At 43.7% G+C, this 24,846-nt stretch overlaps 4 protein-coding genes across 8 annotated transcripts in view; 3 read left to right on the top strand and 1 right to left on the bottom strand.

Annotated features, from left to right (window-relative positions):
- The first annotated feature begins 1,699 nt into the window (after positions 1-1,699).
- GTPBP8 (GTP binding protein 8) lies at positions 1,700-13,545 on the top strand. 2 transcript variants are annotated; one of them, XM_077342006.1, is made up of 7 exons: positions 1,700-1,941; positions 2,678-3,102; positions 9,936-10,034; positions 11,127-11,257; positions 11,622-11,721; positions 12,625-12,743; positions 12,863-13,545. In XM_077342006.1, exons 2-7 carry the CDS (start codon positions 2,770-2,772, stop codon positions 12,939-12,941), a joined length of 861 nt encoding a protein of 286 aa, XP_077198121.1. In that variant the 5' UTR covers positions 1,700-1,941; positions 2,678-2,769; the 3' UTR covers positions 12,942-13,545. The 2 variants fall into 2 exon arrangements, with proteins under 2 accessions (XP_077198121.1, XP_077198120.1); XM_077342005.1 differs by lacking the exon at positions 1,700-1,941 and adding an exon at positions 1,983-2,095.
- Positions 13,546-15,181: 1,636 nt separating this feature from the next.
- TAF13 (TATA-box binding protein associated factor 13) lies at positions 15,182-19,721 on the top strand. Its single transcript, XM_077342007.1, has 4 exons — positions 15,182-15,362; positions 16,606-16,684; positions 17,791-17,888; positions 18,991-19,721. Exons 1-4 carry the CDS (start codon positions 15,336-15,338, stop codon positions 19,159-19,161), a joined length of 375 nt encoding a protein of 124 aa, XP_077198122.1. The 5' UTR covers positions 15,182-15,335; the 3' UTR covers positions 19,162-19,721.
- A 129-nt stretch (positions 19,722-19,850) lies between these two features.
- The window catches only part of RMP64 (ribonuclease MRP subunit p64), a 13,026-nt gene continuing 8,030 nt past the window's right edge, over positions 19,851-24,846 (bottom strand). For 3 of the 4 annotated variants that reach the window (XM_077342001.1, XM_077342003.1, XM_077342004.1), the window contains exons 7-9: positions 24,533-24,603; positions 23,342-23,580; positions 19,852-21,411 (exon numbers count right to left, since the gene is read on the bottom strand). In XM_077342001.1, coding sequence (XP_077198116.1) covers positions 21,039-21,411; positions 23,342-23,580; positions 24,533-24,603 — 683 coding nt within the window. In that variant the 3' untranslated portion in view covers positions 19,852-21,038. Of the gene's footprint in view, positions 21,412-23,341; positions 23,581-24,532; positions 24,604-24,846 lie in introns of all 4 variants that reach the window. The other variant, XM_077342002.1, reaches the window with a different exon arrangement.
- Positions 22,761-24,846, top strand: part of LOC143839661 (protein spire homolog 2-like) — a 27,519-nt gene continuing 25,433 nt past the window's right edge. The window contains exon 1 of the mRNA XM_077342000.1: positions 22,761-23,400. The gene's annotated coding sequence lies outside the window, so the exon portion shown is untranslated. The remainder of the gene's footprint in view (positions 23,401-24,846) is intronic.

Below are 24,846 nucleotides of genomic sequence, written 5' to 3'. Positions count from 1 at the left end.
AGTGAGTTTTGTGGCAGAAGGGGAAAAAAACATCCATATCTGATATTCTGAATCGCTCTAGTAAGAATACGAGTTTATCCAGAACCTCACACAAGGGACTTCATTTAACCGTTCCATGAGCCATCAAATTATTTTTTAAATACTACCTGTTTACCTTCATCTGGTTCCAAAGAGTAAACATATGTAACTGCATCAGCTCAATTGTATTTCCCATTATACTTTCAAATGGGGGTTGGGGGAACTGTCTTTGGTTTATGAAACTCTATACCAGCATGTTGAGCTTTATACCATTCCTCCTAACCACATTTAATGCTTTTTGTATATTTCTTGCCAACTTGTGGGGAAAACAGTAACAGATGCCTTCATGCTTGGAGAAGCTAAAAACATAGTTGTGAAGGTGTCAGGTGGCCCTTTAAAATGGTCCAGAATTCTTTATAATGGAAAATGCAGTTATAGTTTATTCTATACTGCAGGGCAGCTAAAATTGAATAATAGCAGATCGCCAGCCACCACCAGGAGGTTGGCAACATTAAAGAAACTAGCAGCAAACAAGCCAGCTACCAGGGGCAAAACCTGGTGCAGCTTGTACAGAATGCTACTCATTCAATGCACCCCTTTTGACTTCAGTAAACCTCACAAGATCTGGACACCCACAGAGACAGGGAAACAAGTTTGCATATCTATATCTTTATTTATTTTTTTGATTTATATACTGCCACTTTTGGCCCGGCTGGTTCGTGGCAGTTTACATCAAAAACAGAAACATTAAAGCAAGCACCACACAATTTCCCCAAATTCAATTTACAATTTGAAACAACTCACAACAGCTTGTGACAGCTTGATGGCAGTAAACATTTTTACCCGACTCCATCATACCCCAGTGCTTCAACACTCCCTTTCCCAGTTTAATGCCCAAACTAGATCTTCTTCCCCTCTTGCTGCTCTGGCTCTACTTCCCTCCCTGGGGTGGAGCCCAGAAAAATAAAGGTTAGGTCTGTTTATAAAATGTTTTCATGTGTGGAAACGGAGGTCATTCTCTTACAAATTGTTCCATGGTATGTGATAAGGTTTCAAAATCTGTCCTAAATAACATTTAAAATAAAGATTGAAACTGAACAGGTTGCAATTTCACCCAACACATTTAAAAAGCTTATTGTGAAGTGGAAAAAAAACAGCCAACCTGGATCAGAAAAGCATCAGGCGAGCTGATCTTGGATCTCTCTTATAAAAAGAGGACCTTTGCCTATCTATGGCTCCTAGTAGTACGAAGCACATTCATCTATGTTACTATTGCTCCCCCCTAGGGTTGCCAGCTCTGGGTTGGGAAATAGCTGGAGACTTTGGGGATGGAGCCGGGAGCGGGCATATAAGCAGGCCAGTCCTTTTCCCAGGACAACTGACCTCTGTCGCCTGGAGATGAGCTCCAATTCCAGGGGATCCCCGGGCCCCACCAAGAGGCTGGCATCCCTACCCCCCATCCTCGGGCTCCTAAGCGTCGGTCACGTTACCAAGCAGAACCTCAGCCTCTTTCGAGCGAAAACAAAGCCCTTCGCTCCAAGCGGGAGCCGCCACTCCATCCTCCAGCAACCTGCTCCGCTGAGAAAGCTCCATCCCCCTCGGACAGGTTTTCATAGCACTCGACGCGGCCTCCCGAAGCCCACTCCAGCCGGCCAGCACTTCCCACCCTACTGCACGGCGACTGCCCTATGGCAGGGCTGGCCCAACTCTGCTGGCAAGGGCTCATGGGAATTGTAGTCCGGGGGAATCTGGAGAGCCACCGTGTGGCCACCGCTGCCGTAGAACTCGCTGTTCTTTCGAGCTCTCCCTTTCTCAGGGGAGAACAGGGGTGCTGTTTCTTACGTTAGAAACAAACAAGAAGAAGCCTCCGTGCAAATGCAGCCACGTAGGTGGGGGCGAGCGGCCGTTTCCGGGAAAGCAGAGGTCAGTTTAGGAGAATCTTCTCCTATTTCTATGGTTGTCTTGTTTGACTTCCGGGTCGAGGGGGGCGGCGTGCGCCCCGCTGTCGGCTCACTCCGTTCACCCCCCTTCCTTGGCTGCTTGAGGGTCGGCTTCCAGCTCTTCCTGCTCTTGTCATGTGAGAGTCCGCCTTTCCTCTTTGATGGTGACCTGTAGGGATCTGGGTTTATATATGTTCGATGTGTGCTGGGGAGGGGAGAATTTTAGTCGACATTAGTGATGGTGATGGCTGCAGGTTGAGTCGGGGACGGATGAAGTAATTAATCAGGGAGCATTGTAGTTTCTGAACATCTCCCCCTGGCTCTGACACCCAGCATTTTGAAAAAGACTGTGCATCTTAGTTCTGACCTGAGCGTGGGTTTTCTCCTTGCCAATAATAACTTGCTAGATCCACCCCGTTTTATAAATTAGGTTCTTGTACATGGATGTTGCTGCTTTCTGTTATTTTCCCTTGCATTTAATGTTTTTGTGGCTTAGCCTCCATACTGAAGCAAGCACTGTTTTAATATGTCTTGGGTACTTTAAAACTTTTTATTCCACTTCCTTTGTCCACGGTGCTTGAGGCAGTTTGCAAGCAATTAAAACATGTTTAAAGTATTTGCTGGGCAGTTTAAAAAAAACCTTATTTGGGGCTGCATACTTGAATACTTTCCTTGGGTAGTACATTTTATTTTAATAAAGCTTCCTTCTCTTTGAACAGCATCTTCAATTGAAGAGCACTGAGTGGAAGTTTCATTTTTAATTCTGAATGAGTTGATGAGTCACATCATTTTGGGAGGCCTATGAGCGAAGATGGTCCAGTTAACAAAAGCACGGATGCTTCAGATAATTAACTGTCTACTGCAGAGAAATGTGGCCAGAGACCGTACCCAAACTAAGTATGCTTCATTTTCAGAAGTTCTGCAGTTAGAGGAGAAGCAGTACACAGGAATTGTCTCCCCTCTCCAAGAGCTGGCTAAATATATGGCCCCTGGTGTGAACACTTCATGTTTTCATATTTTCAGTCCTAATCAGAAGGACATCAAGACAGCAGAGGCATTCTTCATTCCATCACAGAAGCACATCATTGACTATTTTATTTCTGCTGTCCGGATGGATCACGTCCCACAATTGTCACAGCCTGAGGTGAGGTCAAGCAGAGGGTGGTAAACCAAACCTGTAATCCTAAAACTACTTATGAGAGGGGAGCACCATTAAAACACTTCATGGTGAGCACTAATCCCGTTAGTTTTAAAATTCATTTGTAAGGCCTCAGTACTAGAACTATTAGATTTCAAGTTCCATTGAACTTTTCAAACTTACATTCAAGTAAATATATTTATACTTGGGCTGCAACATATATACATTCATTAAATGCAATGCTGTCCAGTTTTCATAACTGATTCCAGCATTGTTCTGATGATCTAAATGTAGAACTCCAAATCCTTCTCCAAAATTAACACTCTAAATATTGTCCTCTGTAAAAGCACAGAAAATATTAAGAATGATAAAGTGGGGAAAGTCTTTTTGTATTCTCGCCCCACCCCCCCCAAAAAAAAGACCCCAAATCTGCTCAAGATACCCGGCCCCAGAGAAGTCAAACTGGCTTCAGCCAGAGCCAGGGCTTTCTCTACTCTGGTGCCAGCCTGGTGGAAAACATTGCTGAGTGAGATCAAGGCCCTGTGGGACTTAAAACAGTTCTGTGCAGCTCTTCCACCTGGCATATGTTTTATTTTATACAAATAACACCGTTCATAGAGATTACAACGTTCCCGTATATTGAATACAATACAACCAAATGCCAGTAATTAAGCAGATGAACTAAGCTGATTTATATCACATTCTTGTATGCTTCATTAAACATCATGGGCATTTTGTTGGTTGTATACAAATGTTGGAAACATAATCTCTATGAACTGTGTTATTAGTTATAGCCTGAATTTCATTTGCATTGTATGGCTACTACCTTCTTGTACACGTGAATATCTTTTGTTTACTGATGCTCATAGAAACATATGGCCTTGATTAAGTGATTAATCATGGAAAATAAAATAAAAATTTTGCTAAAAAAAGAAAGAAAAGAAACATCTGGCCTTCATACGCAGACAGCAACATCCACATGCCACATAATGGTGTTTCATCAGACTGGAGAGAGGTGAGTAGCGGGGTACCTCAAGGCTCGGTGCTCGGCCCGGTACTTTTTAACATATTTATTAATGATCTAGATGAGGGGGTGGAGGGACTACTCATCAAGTTTGCAGATTACACCAAATTGGGAGGACTGGCAAATACTCAGGAAGATAAAGACAGAGTTCAACAAGATCTGAACACAATGGAAAAATAGGCAAATGAGAACAAGATGCAATTTAATAAAGATAAGTGTAAAGTTCTGCATCTGGGTCAGAAAAATGAAAAGCATGCCTACTGGATGGGGGATATGCTTCTAGGTAACACTGTGTGTGAACGAGATCTTGGGGTACTTGTGGATTGTAAACTAAATATGAGCAGGCAGTGTGTTGCAGCGGTAAAAATGGCAAATGCCATTTTGGGCTGTATCAACAGGGGCATCACATCAAAATCACAAGATGTTATAGTCCCATTCTATACGGCACTGGTCAGACCACAACTGGAGTACTGTGTGCAGTTCTGGAGGCCTCACTTCAAGAAAGACGTAGATAAAATTGAAAGGGTACAGAGGAGAGCGACGAAGATTTTTTCACAGTGAGAGTAGTTCAGCAGTGGAATAGGCTGCCTAAGGAGGTGGTGAACTCCCCCTCACTGGCAGTCTTCAAGCAAAGGTTGGATACACACTTTTCTTGGATGCTTTAGGATGCTTAGGGCTGATCCTGCGTTGAGCAGGGGGTTGGACTAGATGGCCTGTATGGCCCCTTCCAACTCTATGATTCTATGATTCTATAAGTAACATTATAGTACATTATTGCCCCTCTCTCCCATTAAAGAGAAAGTAGGGAGCTTCTGGGTTTTAAATTTTAACATGTTGTAAGCCACCCTGAGCCCTTGGGGAAGGGTGGCATAAAAATCTTTAAATTAATTAAAGAATCCACATGACTTCTGGAAAATAATTTCTTAAAAGGAACAAATTAGACTTTAACACATCCACTTAGTGGATATCCATCCACTAAGGTAATAGCTATTCCAGGAGAAATTCCATATTAACCTGGGGATGGGGGAAGCAAATAGGGGGGAGGGACATGTTTTAGACATGGTGTAGAGACAGTGGACAGGCAAAACTCTTCTTCCCTGACATACATAGCACTTGAAATCATGGCTGTCCCAGGAAACTGAGTTTGGTTTGTTGCTCATGAGTAATCTGTCAGATCCTCCAGAACAGGTGTCCTCAACCCCCGGTCTGCGGCCCGGTATCGGGCCGCAAAGGCCTTGGTACCGGGCCGCCAGCGGCCGCGCCTGCCTCCCCCCCCCGCAGCGAGAGGGGGGGAAGAGGCAGGCACGGCCGCTGGCACGCCAGCGACGCAAATGCGCACGAGCGGAGCTGCCGCACATGTGTGGTTGCGCCCCCTGCTGGCGAAACGTGCATGTACGGCAGCTCCGCGCGCGTTAGCTCCACCTAGTGGCGAAAACGTGCATGTGCAGCAGCTGCGCGTGTGCGTTTACATGCAGCTGCGGCAGCCGGGCCGCCGGCTCTCTCCCACCCTCGGAGGCAGTCCCCGACTACAAGAAGGTTGGGGACCACTGCTCCAGAAGGACAATACATCCATTTTATATCATTTCTAAATTCAGTCTTACCTGAGATTTGGAATAATGGGAAGTTATGTATTTCTCTAGTCTTAAGAGACAAAAATGTATCTCATACAGTAAAGCGTATCCTCTGCTTCCAAGAGAGTAAGAAATCTAATTGGGAATGGATGAATTCAGCTTGCACGCATGTACCCCTCCCTCATTCAAAGGCAATAGCAGTTGCTCAGTTAATTAATATCTGCATTACACAAATACTCAGCAGGATTAGTCAAAGATTTAATGGCAACAGGCCAGCATATCCCTGTGTTTTCCCTTGGAATTCAGTCTAACCAAAAGATGACTGTATTTTTCTCTTCTGGCTATACACTTCATCAAAAAAGACATCTGCACCCTCAATTTCCTGCCTTTTAGGAAATATATTTCTGCACAACTGTTATTTCACCTATCCACCAATAAGACCTGAAACATTTTGCTTCAATTCAATCTGTTTTGAGAAGTATCTTATTTATGTTGCAATTTTAACACTTTTGGGGTAGAAAACCCTAGAGCTGTGTTCCAGCTGTTGGGTCCCATATCAATACTAGTCTCCAGCCTGAACATTCCCAAGTCCCTCAACCTATCTTCATAGGGCTTGGTCCCTTGGGCCTCAAATCATCCTCGTTGCTCTCCTCTGTACCCTTTCAATTTTAACTACATCCTTGAAGGGAGGCCTCCAGAACTGCACACAGTACTCCAGGTGTGGTCTGACCAGTGCCGTAAACAATGGGACTATGACATCTTGTGATTTTGATGTGATGCCCCTGTTGATACAGCACAAAATGGCATTTGCCTTTTTTACCGATGCATTACACTGGCTGCTCATGTTTAGTTTACAATCCACAAGTACCCCAAGGTCTCGTTCACATACAGTGTTACCTAGAAGCGTATCCCCCATCCAGTAGGCATGCTTTTCATTTTTCTGACCCAGATGCAGAACTTTACACTTATGTTTATTAAATTGCATCTTGTTCTCATTTGCCCATTTTTCCATTGTGTTCGGATCTCGTTGAACTCTGTCTCTATCTTCCGGAGTATTTGCCAGTCCTCCCAATTTGGTGTCTTCTGCAAACTTAATGAGTAGTCCCACCACCCCCTCATCTAGATCAGTGGTCCCCAACCTTTTTGAGGATGGGGACCGGCAGGGCAACTGCCCGCTCGCGCATGCCATGCATGCGCGGCTGGGCCGCACATGCGCCATGCACGACCAAAAATGCGCATGCGCTGCACTTTCGCACATGCATGAAAGTGCCATGCATGTGCGATTTCGGCTGGCCATGACGCATGCGCAATGCGCGGGCCTGATTCCCTCTCCCCCCCTCCCACAGTAAGAAGCTTCCCGGGCCGCAAGCTTGCGGCCTGGGAAGTTTTTTACTGCTTGAGGGCAGGGAGAGGGAGCCGCGGCCCGGCGCCAAGGCCTTCACGGCCCGGCACCGGGCCGCGGCCTGCGGGTTGCAGACCGCTGATCTAGATCATTAATAAATATGTAAAAAGTACCGGGCCGAGCACCGAGCCTTGAGGTACCCCGCTACTCACCTCTCTCCAGTCTGATGAAACACCATTATGTGGCATGTGGATGTTGTTGTCTGTGTATGAAGGCCAGATGTTTCTTTTCCTTTTTTTAGCAAAATTTTTATTTTATTTTCCATGATTAATCACTTAATCAAGGTCATATGTTTCTATGAGCATCAGTAAACAAAAGATATTCACGTGTACAAGAAGGTAGTAGCCATACAATGCAAATGAAATTCAGGCTATAACAAATAACACTGTTCATAGAGATTATGTTCCAACATTAAAAAGTACCTGACCGAGCCCCGAGCCCTGAAGTACCCCGCTACTCGCCTCCCTCCAGTCTGATGAAACACCATTGACAACAACTCTTTGAGTGCGGTTCTCTAACCAATTCCCTATCCACCTAACTATCTGAAAATCCAGATTGCAGTCCTTCAATTTATCCATCAGAATATCATGGGGAACCTTATCAAAAGCTTTACTAAAATCCAAGTAAACGACATCAACCGAATTTCCACGATCCAGCAAACCTGTCACTTGGTCAAAAAAGGAAACCAGGTTGGTTTGACAGGACCTGTTGGAGACAAATCCATGCTGACTTCCTTGGATCACCAAATTGTCCTCCAGATGTTTGCAGATCGCTCCCTTTAATATCTGCTCCATTATCTTCCCCACAACAGAGGTCAGACTCACTGGTCTGTAGTTTCCCAGGTCATCCTTCCTCCCTTTTTTGAAGATTGGAATAACGTTTGCTCTCTTCCAGTCCTCCAGGACATCTCCAGTCCTTAAAGAGGTCCCGAAGATGATGGACAAGGGTTGTGCAAGTTCTCTGGAAAGTTCTTTGAGCATTCTCGGGTGCATTTCATCCGGCCCAGGGGATTTGAACTTATCCAGTACAGCTAAATGCCTCTCGACAACCTCTCTGTCCATGTTGACTTGCCACCCAGACACTATCTCTTGGCTACTGCCATCTCTCGATGTGCCTAAACTCTTTGACCTGTGGGAAAAAAACAGATGTAAAATAGGCGCTGAGCCTTTCTGCTTTCTCTGCATCCTCCGTTAGAGTTTGTCCATCTGCACCCAACAGTGGGCCTATTGCCTCCTTTACTTTACGTTTGCTCCTCACATAACTGAAAAATCTTTTCTTGTTACAGTGGGCTTCCCTGGCCATTCTTAGTTCACTCTCAGCTTTGGCCTTTCTGATGATTGATCTACAGTGCCTAGTAACCTGTAGGTACTCTTGTTTAGAGCTCTGTCCTTCCCTCCATTTCCTGAACATTTCCCTTTTCTTTCTTTGTTCCTCTTGAAGTTCTCTGTTCATCCAAATAGGCTTCTTAGAGCTCCTGCAGTGTTTTCGTCTTTCTGGGATAGTCATGGATTGAGCATGCAATAGCTCTTGTTTGAATAGCGCCCACCCTTCACATGCTCCCTTCCCTTCCAGCATTCTCGTCCATGGTATGACATTCATCATGTCTCTGAGTTTATTAAAGTCTGGCTCCAAGCTTCCTTGTCCCCCCATCTCAAAAGAAATTCTATGAGGACATGGTCACTTCCCCCTAGGGTCCCCACCTCCTTCACCTCATCCACCACCTCTTGACTGTTGGTCAGTATTAAGTCCAGTATGGCTGAACCTTTTGTGGATTCCATCTTCCATCCCTCTCTCACCACCCTGCTTTTTCTTTCTAATGGCAAACATTATTGGATTTTGCACACCAATATAGGTTCCTGTGTCCAACTCCCCCCCCTTCTCTTTAGATTAGCAACACTGTCTTAGATTACGATTTTGTAGAAATTAGGATTTGTAGATCATCTATTTGTGTGTCTTCCCAGCTCTGTTTTCAGTTGGCTAATTCCATTTGCTGTTATTCTTTTTCTTAATAATTTCTGAACATTAAACCAATGCTTTTTTATTTCTAAGAATCGGCACAGTCCCCTGAAACACTGGATCCAGTCTTGGACTCAGGTGTACCCCTGGGAGAACGGCCCCGATAATTATTCCCCTGGGTGCACACACGTCCGGGCTCATGTTAAGGGGGACACTACTGTTGTCAAAGGAATATACATGTGGCCATTTGGATAACTGGTACATTCAGGACTGACAGAATAAAGTAATCCTTCACCCAGGGAAGTCACTGCCACCAAGTAGTGATAGCTGTAGGCTTTGATGGCTTTAAAAGGGGGGATGACTGGAGAGGTCACATGAATAGATGGAACTATCTTATACTGATCATCTGCTGTGACTAAAACCAGGTTTCCAGAGTAAAGGTCTTATTCATCATGTACTACTTGGACCTTTTAAAACTGGAGGTGCTGGGAACTGAACTGGAGGCTTTACGCATGAAAATCTAACGCTGTACCATTGAGCCATGATTCAAACCCTAATCTATGGCTTTTAGCTCCGATGGATGGCATCCCTGTTCTAAATTAATGCACTTCTGAATGTAAGCTCACTGAGGGATGGATCATACCTTATTTGTGCACTTCCCAAAGGCATTTGGTTAGAATGAGAAAAATAATGCAGGGCAAGATGTACCTTGGATCTGCCTAGCAGAGCTTTCTGTATATATTGTGGCCCAAAATTAAGACCCTGTTGCAGCTACACTATTATAAATTTGTCAGGACTTAAAGGATTTTCTGTTAATGGTTCTTTGGTATGTGCTTACTATTGGGTGAGCAGGATAAATGTGCAGTAATTCAACTTCTTTCCCTAGGTTTGCTTTTTAGGAAGAAGCAATGTTGGAAAGTCTTCCTTAATCAAAGCCTTGTTTGCATTGGCTCCAGACATTGAAGTTAAAGTTTCAAAACATCCAGTAAGTAACATTTGGTGATGTATTGCTTTAGAGGTCTGCATTAACCGGACCAAACAGAAAACAACATGCTTCTGTTAATACGTTGTGAATGGTTAAGTCAATGTAATAGATGGAAAGAATCCAGTTTGATTGAATATGCTGGAAATTAGTGGGTTCGTCCAATGGAAGTTCCAAGAGCCAGTTCATAAATGCATACTTGGACTGCAGCATCCAGCAGTCATTTGCTTATGTGAGTGAACCACCACAGGTGAGACACAGACAATTTGCATATTAAGCCTCCTGCTACCATTGGAATTAATATATAGACTAATGTGTCTGTTCTTAGGGGCTCCTGCAGTCATGATTTTGATTCTCTGCAGACATAATGTAGTTCAATCTGAAATCTGACATCTTAGATAATAGTAAACCAATAGCCACAAGCCAGGATGTGAAACCATGACTTGAAGTTGGCTTTGGACTCTGATTTAAAGCTAATTATGATGTAACATACCTTGGCCACCTCATGAGAAGGAAGGACTCCCTGGAGAAGAGCCTAATGCTGGGAGCGATCGAGGGCAAAAGAATAAGGGGACGACAGAGAATGAGGTGGCTGGATGGAGACACTGAAGCAGTAGGTGCAAAATTAAATGGACTCCGGGGAATGGTAGAGGACAGGAAGGCCTGGAGGATTATTGTCCATGGGGTCGCGATGGGTCGGACACGACTTCACACCTAACAACAACAACAAATGATGTAACACTAACACTAATTAGCACTGAAAAGTAAAGGAAGATGGCAGTTTGACCAGAGGAGAAGCACAGGAGTGGAAAGTGAATCCGAGGAGCACTCTTGATGTCATAAGCACAATAAGGAAATTTTAATTTAGAAGTTTTTCCTTTATTAAATCTGATCTGCCCAGCCTCTTCTTCCTTACCTACCTTTCCCTAGCACAGTGCATGATGGCATTTTTATGTGAGGAACATTCGATAAATGGTACGTATGTGTCTTAAAACACACAGAACACTTTGTATAATCATTTCAGTAAGGCTACAGTCTCAAGATATTTTTACTTACTGATTGGAATAAGACAGATGCCTTTCCATCTTTCTCCAGGGTCATACAAAGAAAATGAATTTCTTCAAAGTGGGAAAAGTATTTACAATGGTGGATATGCCGGGTTATGGCTACAGGGCACCCAAAGATTTTGCAGAGATGGTGGAACCTTATTTAATCCAGCGCAAGAAGTAAATATCACTACTCTTGTACTTTAATTAAAATATTGTGTGGGTAAGTTAAACAAAATGGCATTTTCCATCCCATTTTATTACAAGGTGATTTTCAGTAGTGAGAGGTAATAGTTTACATGAGTTCACCAGTTCACATTCAAAGACAACATATAAATGTGGTATGCCAGTGTGGTCGTTTGATCATCTGAATCCTGCTGCCAAATGCTAAGGAGGATTTTACTATACAAGAGGTAGAGTGGTGAAGTACAGTAGTTCTCTGTATGGGCTCCTGTGCTGAACTGAAAAGGGTAAATTAATCTTGCTTGTTATCTCATTTGTGATCGTATCATAACAAACTTTGTGGGCTTTGTTTTATTTCTAGTCTGAAACGTATTTTCTTGTTAGTGGATGGCATAATAGGAATTCAGCCAGAAGACCACATTGCTATAGAAATGTTGGAAGAATTTGGGACTCCTTATGTTGTAAGTTATACTTATTTATTTCACAGAATGTGAAAAAGCAGCATATTGAATCAGTGAAACTGAAATTATATAGTAAAAATTGGGAACTTTTGGTACAATCTGTCCAACATTTTTGAGCAGGCAATTTAAACATCCTTTTATGAAAAGTAACTTTGATTATTAGGCTTGTAGCATTCAAAGGAACAAACAAAAACATAGTCCAGTTTTCTTGAAATTTAGGAATATATGAAGTGCTCATCGGAATCACATTTGCAGGATAAGTGATATGTTTGCAACCACAATATAGTATCCAATACCAAAAGTGTGCTGTTGTCAACTCTCAGGGTCTTTACAGGACACCGTGTTGATTACAGTTGGCATCTTGCAAGGGAGGAGGGTGAGCTTTCACCTAAACATCTTGTTCTAACCCTGATGTCTGCAGAGACAAATTTGGGAATGTGATTGAAAGGTATAACTGTACTGGATGGCCCCCACTTCCAAATAAGTTGTCTGTCCTGATGTTGTGAAAACATCAGATATTGATTTGAAGATCAAAGAAGATGGGAAAATGAGGATCTCACGTGCTGAACTCATTCACTTCCAATATTCCATCTAGTGAATGTTACCTTTTGGAAGTACTATATAGTGGGAGAGTGTCTGACCCTGTTAAATTGGCGAACTTCCTTTTTATAATGTTCCAGTTTGTGTATCATAATGATAGTGAATGAAATATTAAAGTTCATCCCCTACAAGTATCAGCATTAGCATGGAACCTGAAGTGATTGAAAAGCTGAAAGCAAGAAGAGGACAAGAGTGTTAACTTTGACAGATGTGTTGGATTATAAATGTAATTTGAACTCTAAAACTGATATACTTTACAAAGCATTCAAGACTTTTATAAAATGCCTCCATTTTTTTCCTCAGCTTGTATTAACAAAAATAGACACAGCATCAAAAACCGTCATGGCAAAAAATGTGATACAAATCCATGATTTCATACAGAAGAATACACAAGGGTGCTTTCCTCAAGTCTTTCCAGTCAGGTAACCATACACAAGTGATTTTTACTGAAGCAGAGGTAGTAGCTGCATATGGAAGAACAGAAGGGAATAATTACATTCTTTTGATGCTCACAGAAAATCCTGTGTGTTTGTTTCCACAGTTCTGTATACTATTCCGGAATCCATATGCTGAGATGCTTTATAGCTCACGTAGCTGGAAGTTTTCACTTATCTTCATGACAGTAATCCCTACTCATCTCTGAAAGGAATGAAGGACTTTGCCAGCTTTTTTCAAAAGCTCTATAAAGTTTTGCAAAATAAATGCAGTTTATGTTCTTTCTACAGCTCCATCTTCAGCATGTTACAGTGCAAGGTTAGAACAAATCAATTGCTACATTTTAAGCAGATACATTAGAATGAAAGCATAGGCTGAAATTGTATATATCTAAAACCAACAGTGGTCGAGCATCTTTGTAACTGTGTAGTAAGTCTGGTCTCACGCTTACTTGAAGTCCCACGGAATTCATTGGGACTTACACATTAGAGCAAGTATCTTTTGGGTTGCAGCCAGTGTAGGCTTGTAGTGCATATTACAGTCCAATCCTGTGTAGTGTTACTCTAATCTAAACCCATTTGATTGAGTGAAGTAACTGCATAGAACTTCATTGTCTGTCTTTCAATGCTCTTAGGTATGTTTGACTTTCCATGGAATGAGGCTGTGTGATAGTTCTGCAACAACCATAGATAGTACTTTACTCATATCAGTATATTTCCTAAAGTGTACAGTTTTGTTTTGAAAACTGGGTACATGAAGGGGGATTCCAATATAAAATGCAAAATAAATTTAAAAAAAACATAAGTTCTAAACGATGGGGGCAAAAACTGTTATGGTGTGGCAGAGGTGCCTGTGGCTACTGTGGTGCTCACCAACACTTTTGTTGAAACCCACCAAATGTTTTTAGAAAAGGGGTGGACTGGGCAGGGATTGATTGCCCATGGGCAATTTAATGGGTTATCAATTTTAAGGTGCTTTAGCAGCGGCTGCCACCACATCACAAGGATCTTTACTATATGACTGGAGGTAAGCTGCATGAATGCCAAAAAATATTTTAAAACAATGTAATTTTAAAAGACATGCTATTAAACAGCTTCTACCTGCAGTTCTGAAGAGCTCTTATTAATGCATAACCTCAGCTCCCTGGCATTCTGTGGTTTTTTTTTGGGGGGGGGGGTGCCAGCCTTTTTTGGAGTTGTGTTCATCATCCTGTGTTTGAATTCCAAAGGTGCCTGCAGAGTGGGGATCCTGGTGTATGGGTTTCTGGAGTTCTGACTCTGCTGGTGTCCCTCTTGATTACCACTGGGTTTTGGCCACTGTATGACACAGAGGGTTAGACTGGATGGGCCACTGGCCTGATCCAACATGGCTTCTCTTATGTTTGTACATCTGCTCTGTATTCTTGGTGCTTGAGTAAGGGCTACTGGAGTTCTGGCTCCACTGAGGGACTTCCTGAGGTCCCCTGGGTGTTGTATACATAGTGCCACAGTGCACTGGACTGGGTGGGTCACTGGGCTGACCCCAACAAGGTTTCTATTATGTCTGGGTCGGCAATGCTCTGTATACTTGCTGCTGGGGGGGGGCACAGTGGGAGGGCTTTTTGAGTTCTGGCCCCACTGGTGGACCTCCTGATGGCCCCTGGGTTTGGGCCACTGTGTAACACTGTATTGGACTGGATGGGACCTTTGGTCTGATCCAAAATGATTTCTCTCTTGCTCTCTTCTGAATCTGCCATTCTGCAGTATTGATCTGCAGGGTTTCTCTTGCTGCACTTTCCTGGGGCCGGGGGCAACTGGTGAGCTCTCCAGCTCACCTCCATCAGGTCAGTGTGGGACTGAAGACTTTTAACATCCAGAGGCGATGTGTTGAGTGGGCTTCTCTTCAAGGGCCTGGCCAAGTTACAGAGATTTTTTTGTACAATGGTTGGCCTGTCCTACAAAACTGGGATGATTTTGCCCTTTTGAAAAGGCCGAAACAAAATACTGGACTCATGCCCGTTCTCTCCAGACCGGGCGGACCCAAGGGCTTCTGCCGCGAGGCCACGCCCCTGTGTCCGGGTTCCATGGCTCCCAGGCCGCCTCTGAAGCACTGGGCGGGAGGCTTCCCGGGAGCCCTCCGAGGGCGCGGCTGGGCAGGAGGGCGAGGGGCTCCCGGGGGGCTCGAACACGGGTTAACCGGGGACAGTCCGTCTGTGGGAGAGGGTCCATGAACTACACTAACCATGGGCCCCTGCCAGCAGTAACTGTAGTGTACGGACCCTCTGGAGATCCAAAACTTGGCTACCCCGGCGTAGCCCGCGAAACGGCTGACCAAGTTTTAAGGATCATCTCGGAAGGCGGGGGAGGCTTTTGCCTTCGCGCAGCACTGAGAGGCACTGAAATGAGCTAGAAAAGGGCACGGGTTGGGCTTCATTTGACTCGAGAGGGCATGCGCACAATACGGCGCGCATGCTCAGCAATGCCTAAAACATAGCCTGCGCGTGGCTAGCTGCGGTCGGCCGTGCGGCTACCAGGAAGGCCGGTGGGAAAGGCTAGGAGGCGACCAAGCGCCCGCCCGCCCGCTCGCTCGCTGTCGCCGTCATGGCGGATGAAGAGGAAGACCCGCCCGTAAGTGGGACGTGTGTTGGTCTGCCCGGGCGACGGTGATGCCCTACTGAGGATGAGGCAGGCGATGTCAAAGCGGAGGAGCTGGAGAGAGGAATGGGCGCTGCAGGGGAAGAGGGGCTTCCGTCGGAAGTGGGGCGAGGGCAGTGACCGAGACTGAAGGGGCGGCCGGGTCTGCAGTTTCCTTAAGAGCCCAGCAAGCCTCTTATTTGCTATTGGGAACGAGCTGCAGAGAACCGTCGGAGGAGAAACTATCTGGACATCCCACCTCACCCCCATCGCAGTCATTCTCTGCGCTCTCCGGAATTAGAGCAGGCAGATTGGCTATTGCTTATTATGAATTAAGTAGGGTCTTTGCCGCCTTCTTCCGCCTAAGGGACTCAAGGCAGCGTATGTTGTTTTCAGCCCTCTAGTTCATGGTGGGAGGTGGTTTAGGCGGAGGGCGAGTGGTTGGCCAGGGTCACTCAAGCAGCTTCATGGCAGAGTTGGTGGTTCAGACCTGCGCCTGCCCAGTTCTGCTTGCGCAGATATTATGACCACTAAAGCATGCTGGCTCTGCCTGTCTCCCTGTTCCTGAGGAAGCGTGCTTGCACACCTTGAATAAATCTTTGTTGGTCTTTAAGGTGCTACTGGACTCTGACTTTATTGTTCCCTGTTCAGTGATGCTCAGCTGTTTCTCAACATTGTGGCCATTCTGGGGCATTCCACTGAGTTTTAAGAGAGTTGCCCCCCTTTGCTAACTTGCAGTCTCGTGTTTCTGCAAGCTGAAGGAATTTTTAGTGCTGTCCTAAAGAGAGTTGCATCCTTCTGAGCCTATCGATGTAAGCCGACCTTAGCAGATAGATACCACTCTTGTCTTTTGTCCAGCAAACACCATCTTATGTAGCTTTTGGCATCTACAAATGTCTAGTTGGTTCACTGTTGGATATTATTTTATGTTTATCCTGCCTATCTCGGTATGCCCAGCTCTGAGCAGTGAACAACATAATATATACATATATAACAGCTAAAAAATTTTTATATATAGCAATGTTAGGCTGACAGTACCATATGCCTGATGGTTTATGAGGTAATAAACAGAGGTCTCTGTTCCTAGGATACTAAAATCCAAAATGTGGCAAGTAGGGCTGTTCAGTCCTGTAGATATTTGGTGGTGGACATGCAGTACCTTTCTTGTTAACTGTGACACAGCAACCTAGACCGTTTGCACATCTTCATCCTTGTCTTGGATTTTGCTTCTGTTTAGTTTGAAGAAGATACCGAAGAGGCTGGTGGAGGTCCAGATGGTGCACAGGGTAAAAGGAAACGGTTGTTCTCCAAAGAATGTAAGTTTCTGTTACGATGTTTATACTGTTCTCCCCTTTCATAGGCACATCTCTTGATCTCCAACATAAACGTATTGAGTATTGAAGTTACTGAGATGTATCTTGATGCATCTCTTCTGGCATCACTGTCTTACCACTCTATTAAAGTTTAAATCAGTGCAGAAAACTTATAATGCAATAGACATCTGTTGTCACATGTGTACAGCCCAAAACTTATACCATGAATAAAACACTGAAAAGATGCCACTGGACTCCAACTTTGTTTTGCTGATTCAGATTGACATGGCTACAGTGAATGCAGTTTGGAGTTTGAGTACTCACTGAATCATAGATGCATGTGTGTTTTTCAGTATCTCATCATTTGATTTATAGCTCGTTTGCACATTCTTTGAAAAACATTGTGTGAGAACTGTGTGGAATATTGTAACTGCAACGTGTGTTATATCAATTGTTTGGTCACAGAGTGAATGGATGTATGTGAACTTAAGCTGGGGATAGGATATGAAATATGTCCTTATACACCTGTGTTCTTTGATGCCTGTCCAGTTACTCAGGATTGGTTAGTATAGTTAGACCATAGGCACTTCTTCCCCTAGTAAAATAACTCGTTTCCCTTAAGATCCAAACAGTTCTGTTTGATGTTTAATACCAACTTGATGGAGACATGTACAACTGGGTACAGGAGAACTGTCTTTGTAAGGTGAATTAATATAGAATACTAACAGCCTTTTGAGGCCCTTTCTGCCAGTGTTCTGATGGAGCAGGGGAAATAGTCCCGCCCCTGGACTTTGATGCAGCAGCTTTCTTAACAGACTTTGCCTGTTTGCCTTAACATTATCCTCTTCCCTTCATTTAACCTAATTCTTCTGACAAATGTGTTGTTTCTTTGCCATCTCATTTTCCTTAGCATTTCTTCATTTGAGCTTGACAAAGCTGTCAACTTTTATAGTTTAAAGAAATCTACAGTTGGTATTTTTATATCAGTGCATTAGAAATTAGCTTACTTAAAACATTTAGGAGAATGCTATTTATGCTTATATGAAGTGGTTAGTTCATGAAGTGTGCATGCATTCCACATCATACCATGGGGTTGTTTGTGTCCACAGTGAGATGCATGATGTATGGCTTTGGAGACGACCAGAATCCTTACACTGAGTCTGTGGATATTCTTGAAGATCTGGTCATTGAATTCATCACAGAGATGGTAGGTCTTACTGGTATACTTGCACATGTCCACAGAAGTGAGGTAGCCAGAACAATGGGCCCGGAGTTGTTTCTTTCTGTGCTTTAGTTTGTTTTACCTGTAACTGAGTAGCCAGAACTATAAGGAATCTGTAAAGTCAGTTACTGATCTGCTAATTTCATGCTAAAACATATTGCCTGGGTGATAGGCAGACAGAAAATTGCCCGTAAAGATGTAACCCAAAGAATGTAAAAAGTTTTTCATGTGAGATGGTAGCCATGGGAAAGGACTGTATCATGCGCAGCATATTTAAATTTGGCTGCATGCTGAATTATTCAAATATCCCTTCTAGGCATGTACTATTTTAGTGACTTGGAGGGAGGGGGAGCACTGTTTTGGGTAAAACTATCAGTCCTGATGTCGTTGATTATTCAACATTATGCCACCAATTCAATCTCGGGCCTCATCTACACATAGTAGTCTTCTCCCAGTTTAAAAAAAATGCTTGCTGGGAGAGTCAGAGAATTTTAAGTAGTCCTTTCAGATTGTTGAATAAAGTTTCCCCATTAATTCTGAATTAATATCCTGTCCCAAGAGCCTAGCAGCATTACAACATTCTTATTATAACTGTTTTTCTGTAGTAACCCAGTGAGAAGACTGGAATCAATAGTTATTTCAGCAGTCCCTGGATTTCATAGCTGAGAAGGGTTTAAATCTAGCTTGTCCTTGTTTACATCCAGCAGCCTTAACCAGAGCAATGGAAGTGCCTAATTTTTCAAAAAAATGTCGTTCATTGACTTTCCAATACTTGTATTAAAATATCAGACCTTTAATTTGTGTATGGGGTTAAAGTCCTGCTGCTGTAACAGAGCTGCAGGTTACCAAGCATACTGGCATGTTGATGTGCACATCCTAATGTGAAGCATTCACTTACTAGCACATCAGGTTTTATGGCTTGGTTCTTTTTATGTTTACCAAGAAGTAAGTAGTGATGAATCCAATACACCTTGCTTCTAAGTGTGTCATATTAACTGAAGGATCAGACTGATTTCAGTCCCTGATTTTTAATGTTAGACAAGACGGCATCGTTGTTTTTAAATTAAAGTCATTTTGTTTCTAATAGACCCACAAAGCAATGTCAATTGGACGGCAAGGACGAGTACAGGTTGAAGATATTGTCTTCCTGATCCGTAAAGATCCACGGAAGTTTGCTCGCGTGAAAGACTTGTTGACCATGAATGAAGAACTGAAACGGGCAAGAAAAGCATTTGATGAAGCAAATTATGGATCCTGAGGCCTTTTATATGACAGATCTGTGGTGCATGCAGAAGGACAATAAATTGTATGATTCTTTTTCCTTGGAGCCAGGAAGTACACTGATCCTGCTGGACTCAGTTTGTTTCATGTGAACCACAGTCCTAGTTATTTTTGTCCTAGCTAGCTGCATACTACCATCAAAAACTACTGAAGTTAACATTATTTGTTCTTTCAGTTATTCTTTTGAATAATTTTGTATATGTATCTAATGCAGTATCTCTTTCTTTTAAACACAAATGTGCTCGCATATCGTAAGGTTTGGAAACAAGTCTTGCTCTCATAGAGGGGCTTGTTTGGAATTCCACTGCAAATTATAGTTGGACTGAGGAGTGAACCCTTTGTTTACCGAGTTCATTAAACCTCTACTATGAAAACCTGCTTTGTGACAGGTTTCATACCCACATTATTTTAATAACTTGAAAGTGCACTTCTGTTTTAATGCTGACTTGTGCTTCTGAAATAGAACTCCTAGATGTGTTTTAACGGATAATTTCAACAGTCCAAGTACAAGTATAGAATAAATCACTTTCAAGCTTAGTAACATCTTAAAATGAAATCGTTTAATAACTTTCCATATGAAAGATGAGATCTGCTATACCCAGCAGGTTAAACTGAGAATCATTTATGACAGAGGTTTTTTTTAAGAGGGGGGGGTTCTGGGGGGGGAGCATAGATTCAAAACTTCAATAAAAACCTGAATAGTTCATAGTTATGCATCTATACACCCCCCCCCCAATGTATTGATGGTGGGTGCAGTGGCACCCACTGTGTTTTTCAGGGAAGTGGGTGGGGCCACTTTGAAGGTAGGACTTGTGACTGGCTGCCTTTCTCCAAATAAAGGACTTACCTGGAAGCTGCTTTTTGGAGAATGATCCAGAATCAGCTAAACAAGGCTTGCTGATCCCACTATGTAGCAGTGAGAAAGGGGAGGGAACAATGGGCAACTGTATCCCAATTGGTTGTGGGCTACAAAGCAAGTTTCAAGCACAGCACAAGATAAACCAAGAATTTCTCAAAGGGAGTGAAGTGGAGAAGCAAGTAAACTGATTCCTGGGAAAGACAAAAAATGGAAGCAGGGAGTAAAACTCTTTTATTCCATAGTTGGGTACCACCTCTCCCCCACAAATGGTTCAACTGCTATCATATTTCCTAGTCTAGTTTTCCTGTGTTGAGAAAGGGCACTGCACAGGGAGTTATGCTGCACTGTACTGAACTCTACCTGGTTTGATTGTAAGTAGGCTTACCATCTTGGTAGCCACTTTGGTGTATAACTGGAGAGCCAGTTTGGTGTAGTGGTTAGGAGTGCGGACTTCTAATTTGGCATGCCAGGTTCGATTCTGCGCTCCCCCACATACAATCAGCTGGGTGACCTTGGGCTCGCCACGACACTGATAAAACTGCTCTGACCGAGCAGTGATATCAGGGCTCTCTCAGCCTCACCCACCCCACAGGGTGCCTGTTGTGGGGAGAGGAACGGGAAGGCGACTGTAAGCCGCTTTGAGCCTCCTTCGGGTAGGGAAAAGCGGCATATAAGAACCAACTCTTCTTCTTCTACTCTTCTTCTATAAGACCATGTTGCCACTGTTGGTTGTGATCACCTAAATAATTCAAAATGGCTGTAGTTTCATTTTCAAAGCTGAGGTGGGTTGAGAGGAGAAAGAAGAAATGGGCAGAAAGAAGACACTGAAGACACAGTATCCTTGAAGGAGAAGATCACCAGGGTACAAGAAGAGACAGACTCACCTTGGCAATTATAGGTCCTTCATTTGTAAACATTTAAAGTTGCTACAGTGTATGCCTTACACATTGTAACAGGACACTCAATGAAGACAGCCAAATCCAATTTGTATAGCACTATATGCCCATTGCTTCAAAAATGTCATCTATATCATCTTTACTCTCCAAAACTTCCTTTTGCAGATGGGCAGGCTTTCCTTCTAATGCCTCAGCTTGTCCTTCGGTATGGCCTTTGTCAGCATCTCTCAGGCCAGGTGAATGTTCAAACTGCTGAGCAAGAGAAAGACCACCACTTATAGTATCACCACAGTCAGTCTTTGCCCAATCAGGTTCAAAGCAAGAGGGTGTCATCTTTGAAATATGTCTTTCATTCCTGCTATGCTTGATCTGCCTCTTAGCTCCAAGTCTTTGCTTTGGTTTCGGCCTAGAATATGAGACTGTCAGGTATCTGCAGATAATAGCCTTTATATAACCCAGTTTCCTCTGTAAGCTGTAAAAAAAAGAGAGAGATGAGCAAATGTTAACAATAATGGCAACAAGGAAGACTGTTTTGACATTACCAGTTTTTAAATGGCTTCCACAATGAACCCAAATTATTCTGCATAAACAAATATTTTGTACAAGGCTGAGTTCTAAACTACTACAGGTTTCCTCCACCACAGTTTTATGGAACCCTGGGGTTTCTTAATTGCGCTGGAGGGGTTTCCCGAATGGGCAGGAGTTAATTTTATATATATTTAAAATTTGTTAAACACTGATCAGGTGAGATAACCATATATGGTCTTCTTGATCTGCCCCCTCCCTTCCCAAAATGGCCAATGGGTCTGGAGAGAGTAAGGGCAGGGCCTGGGTGAGCATGTGCACAGCTACGCTTCCCGACTGTATTCGGCATGATTGTGCCACTTCTGGGGTTTCTTGAAGAATGTTTCAGAGGTTTCTCATAGGTATAAAAGTTGAGAAATGCTGGCCTACTTCAGTAAGTCTCAGACCGGAGGTAATACTTTTAACATGCCTTCAACCGGAAACACCTTTTTGCCTCATATCATTTGTATAAAAGGACTTCTGTGAAAGTGACACACACTGATGTCACAGCACCTTGGTGTTATCACCAATCCTGTTCATATATTGATTTGCAAAGGCAAATATAATGTTTACAACCATTGTGAGAGAGACAAGTGATCACAATGACAGCCAGCATGACAGGTGGCTAAGATCTGGGTGACCCTGGCCCAAGTCCTGCCCTTGTAAGGGACAAAGGCAGGGTATACATTTTATAAATAACTAGTCATCAAGCCCGCTGCGACTAACGCAGCGGGCACTAGGGCAGGTAGCTCCCGGCAGTCACACAGAGCGCGGCTGCCGGGGGCTGTCTCGGCCATCGGCCTGACGCGGCGAGAGGCGCTTCACGCCTCCCCCCGCATCAGGGCGCCAGCAAGCTTCCTTATCGGGAGGGCGGGAATCGGCCGGGCCAATCGGCAGGCGCTTTGCACCTGCCGATTAGCCCGGCCGATGGTCTGTCCAGAGGAAGGGGCCAATCAGGCCCCTTCCTCATCACGGATAAAGCCCGCCCTAACTCCTTCCCCAAAGCGCTTAGCGCTTTATTTAGTCCGCGGCGCCCGCACCACGGGCGTTTTAAGGATAATGTACTTTTTTTTAGCCTGCTCTAAGGATTTATAATTGCCTACCCTTCCTCTCCCTACAACAGACACCATGTGAAGTTGGTGGGGCTGAGAGCTCTGAGAGAACTAACTTACCCAAGGTCACCCAACTGGCTGCATGTGGAGGGGGAATCAAACCCAGTTCTCCAACTTAGAGGCTGCCATTATTAACCACTACACCAAGAATATTCTGCCAAGGAAGCTTGCTGGTGATCTTAAGCCTTTTTTCTCTCCCTCTAGCCTTCCTTGCAGGGTAGATACAGGGAGAAGCTCGAAAGCATGACCAGTACTATATGTTGCTTTGGGTTCCTGTTGGGGAGGAAACAAAGATATATCTAGGACTGTGCTGTCCAATGCTAGCAGAAGAGAGGAGAAGGAATGGCTAGCAGGCCAAATCCCAGCAACCGGTGATGCTGAGAAGGCAGTGAAAGGTATATGAGGACCAGAGGGTAGATAAGACATGAGGGACATGAGGGAAAGCACAAACATAATGAGAGAAAAGATAATTTTTTGTATTTCTGGTTCAAAGTGGGCTGGAAAACTATCAACAGGGAAATAAAAGATCCCATGGGATAGGAAGCCAGAAAAACTAAATTAAATTTCACACACTGGTAAGAATTTTCTAATTAATAAACAATGCAAGGATACATATTAGTCCCTTCTGCTTTTTCCCAACCTGGTCCTGCTTCCTCGCTGACAGAATTCTCAAGTCAAGCACAGTTACTTGTTGAACAGGCAGCTTATTGGCTATACTGAACATACCTGCAACCCTGAGCTTCTACGTGCTGCAGGTGCCTGCTTTTCAAAAGCTTCATTCCCAAGTAAGTAGCCTGTGATCTAAGTTTTTTGCTTTTGCACCAACGGATTATTGTTCTAAGTGTATCAGACAGTTCTCCAAAGGAGTGAACTTCTTGCAATTTAGTCAAAAAAGGCTTAAGATGCTCAAATTTAAGGGAGGTAGTTCTCTTTTTAAAATGAGGATGCTTTACTTGGTTTTTGTTCTGAAATTAAAACAAAAAGGAAATTAGTAACAATGGAAAGTGTAAAAGGGTGCACTTTATCCTCTGCTGAGTGCTAAAGAATACACAAAGTCTTGACTGGTTTAGGATGCTTTGAGCTGATCCTGCGTTGAGCAGGGGGTTGGACTACATGGCCTGTATGGCCCCTTCCAACTCTATGATTCTGTGATTCTGTGGTTGAAAGGGAGAAGTAAACTAGCAATCTGTTCCTGATTTTACCACTGATATGGAAAAAACTGATCTCATGCAGCATGCCTTGCCCTTATATTTTTATGCTCCATTGAGGGCACACATACCTCAACTGCACTTCAGATACTAGCCAGGAACTACTGCATCCAGGGGAAGGGACTGCATTTAGTCGGTTTAGCTCCTCCCCTCTGCAGAAAGGGTGGTGGGACAAAGTTGTTCATACTAAAAAAGCATTCCAGAGGACAAATGGAACTGATCAATATACGTAATTAATACACCCACTAAACAAGTAATAAAGGTAAAGGTATCCCCTGTGCAAGCACTGAGTCATGTCTGACCCTTGGGGTGACGTCCTCTAGCGTTTTCATGGCAGAATCAATACGGGGTGGTTTGCCAGTGCCTTCCCCAGTCATTACCATTTACCCCCCCAGCAAGCTGGGTACTCATTTTACCGACCTCGGAGGGATGGAAGGCTGAGTCAACCTTGAGCCTGCTGCTGGGATCGAACTCCCAGCCTCATGGGCAAAGCTTTCAGACTGCATGTCTGCTGCCTTACCACTCTGTGCCACAAGAGGCTCAAACAAGTAATAGAACTTGGCAAAAATTATCCTGGCCTGCAAGTTTACAATGTAAACTCAGATTTACCAAGCAAGTACAGATAACAGTATAAGCAGCTATCCACAATGCTATGCTATGAGGGATATATTCCAGACATGCAATGTAATTAATGCAGAATGATACAAACCATCTCTAGTAGTACAGGATCAGAGTATCTACATAAGGTCCTGACATCGAATGCTAAGTTGTTTCTAATATCTAGGGAGGGAAAGAACAGTCAACAGTAACATTCCAGTTGTTTAGGATCATAGCCAAACTAAAACATTATTGACTTCAAAAGCTCTCACGTTTTTCCTTATCCACTGTTCTGAAGCATTCGTCTTTGGGAAGTAAGTCTTTTTTAGGAGTCCGGGTATATGGAATTCTAAGACATGATTTAAGGCAGCTAAAAAAATTACATCCACACCATGCCTGGCACCAAATGAAGCATGATCCCGTCTA

Source organism: Paroedura picta, chromosome 6 (genome assembly GCF_049243985.1).
Source record: "Paroedura picta isolate Pp20150507F chromosome 6, Ppicta_v3.0, whole genome shotgun sequence".
Lineage (NCBI taxonomy): Eukaryota > Metazoa > Chordata > Lepidosauria > Squamata > Gekkonidae > Paroedura > Paroedura picta.
The sequence above is the reverse complement of the archived record's forward strand: the minus strand, read 5'-3'. Positions and strand labels throughout refer to the sequence as shown.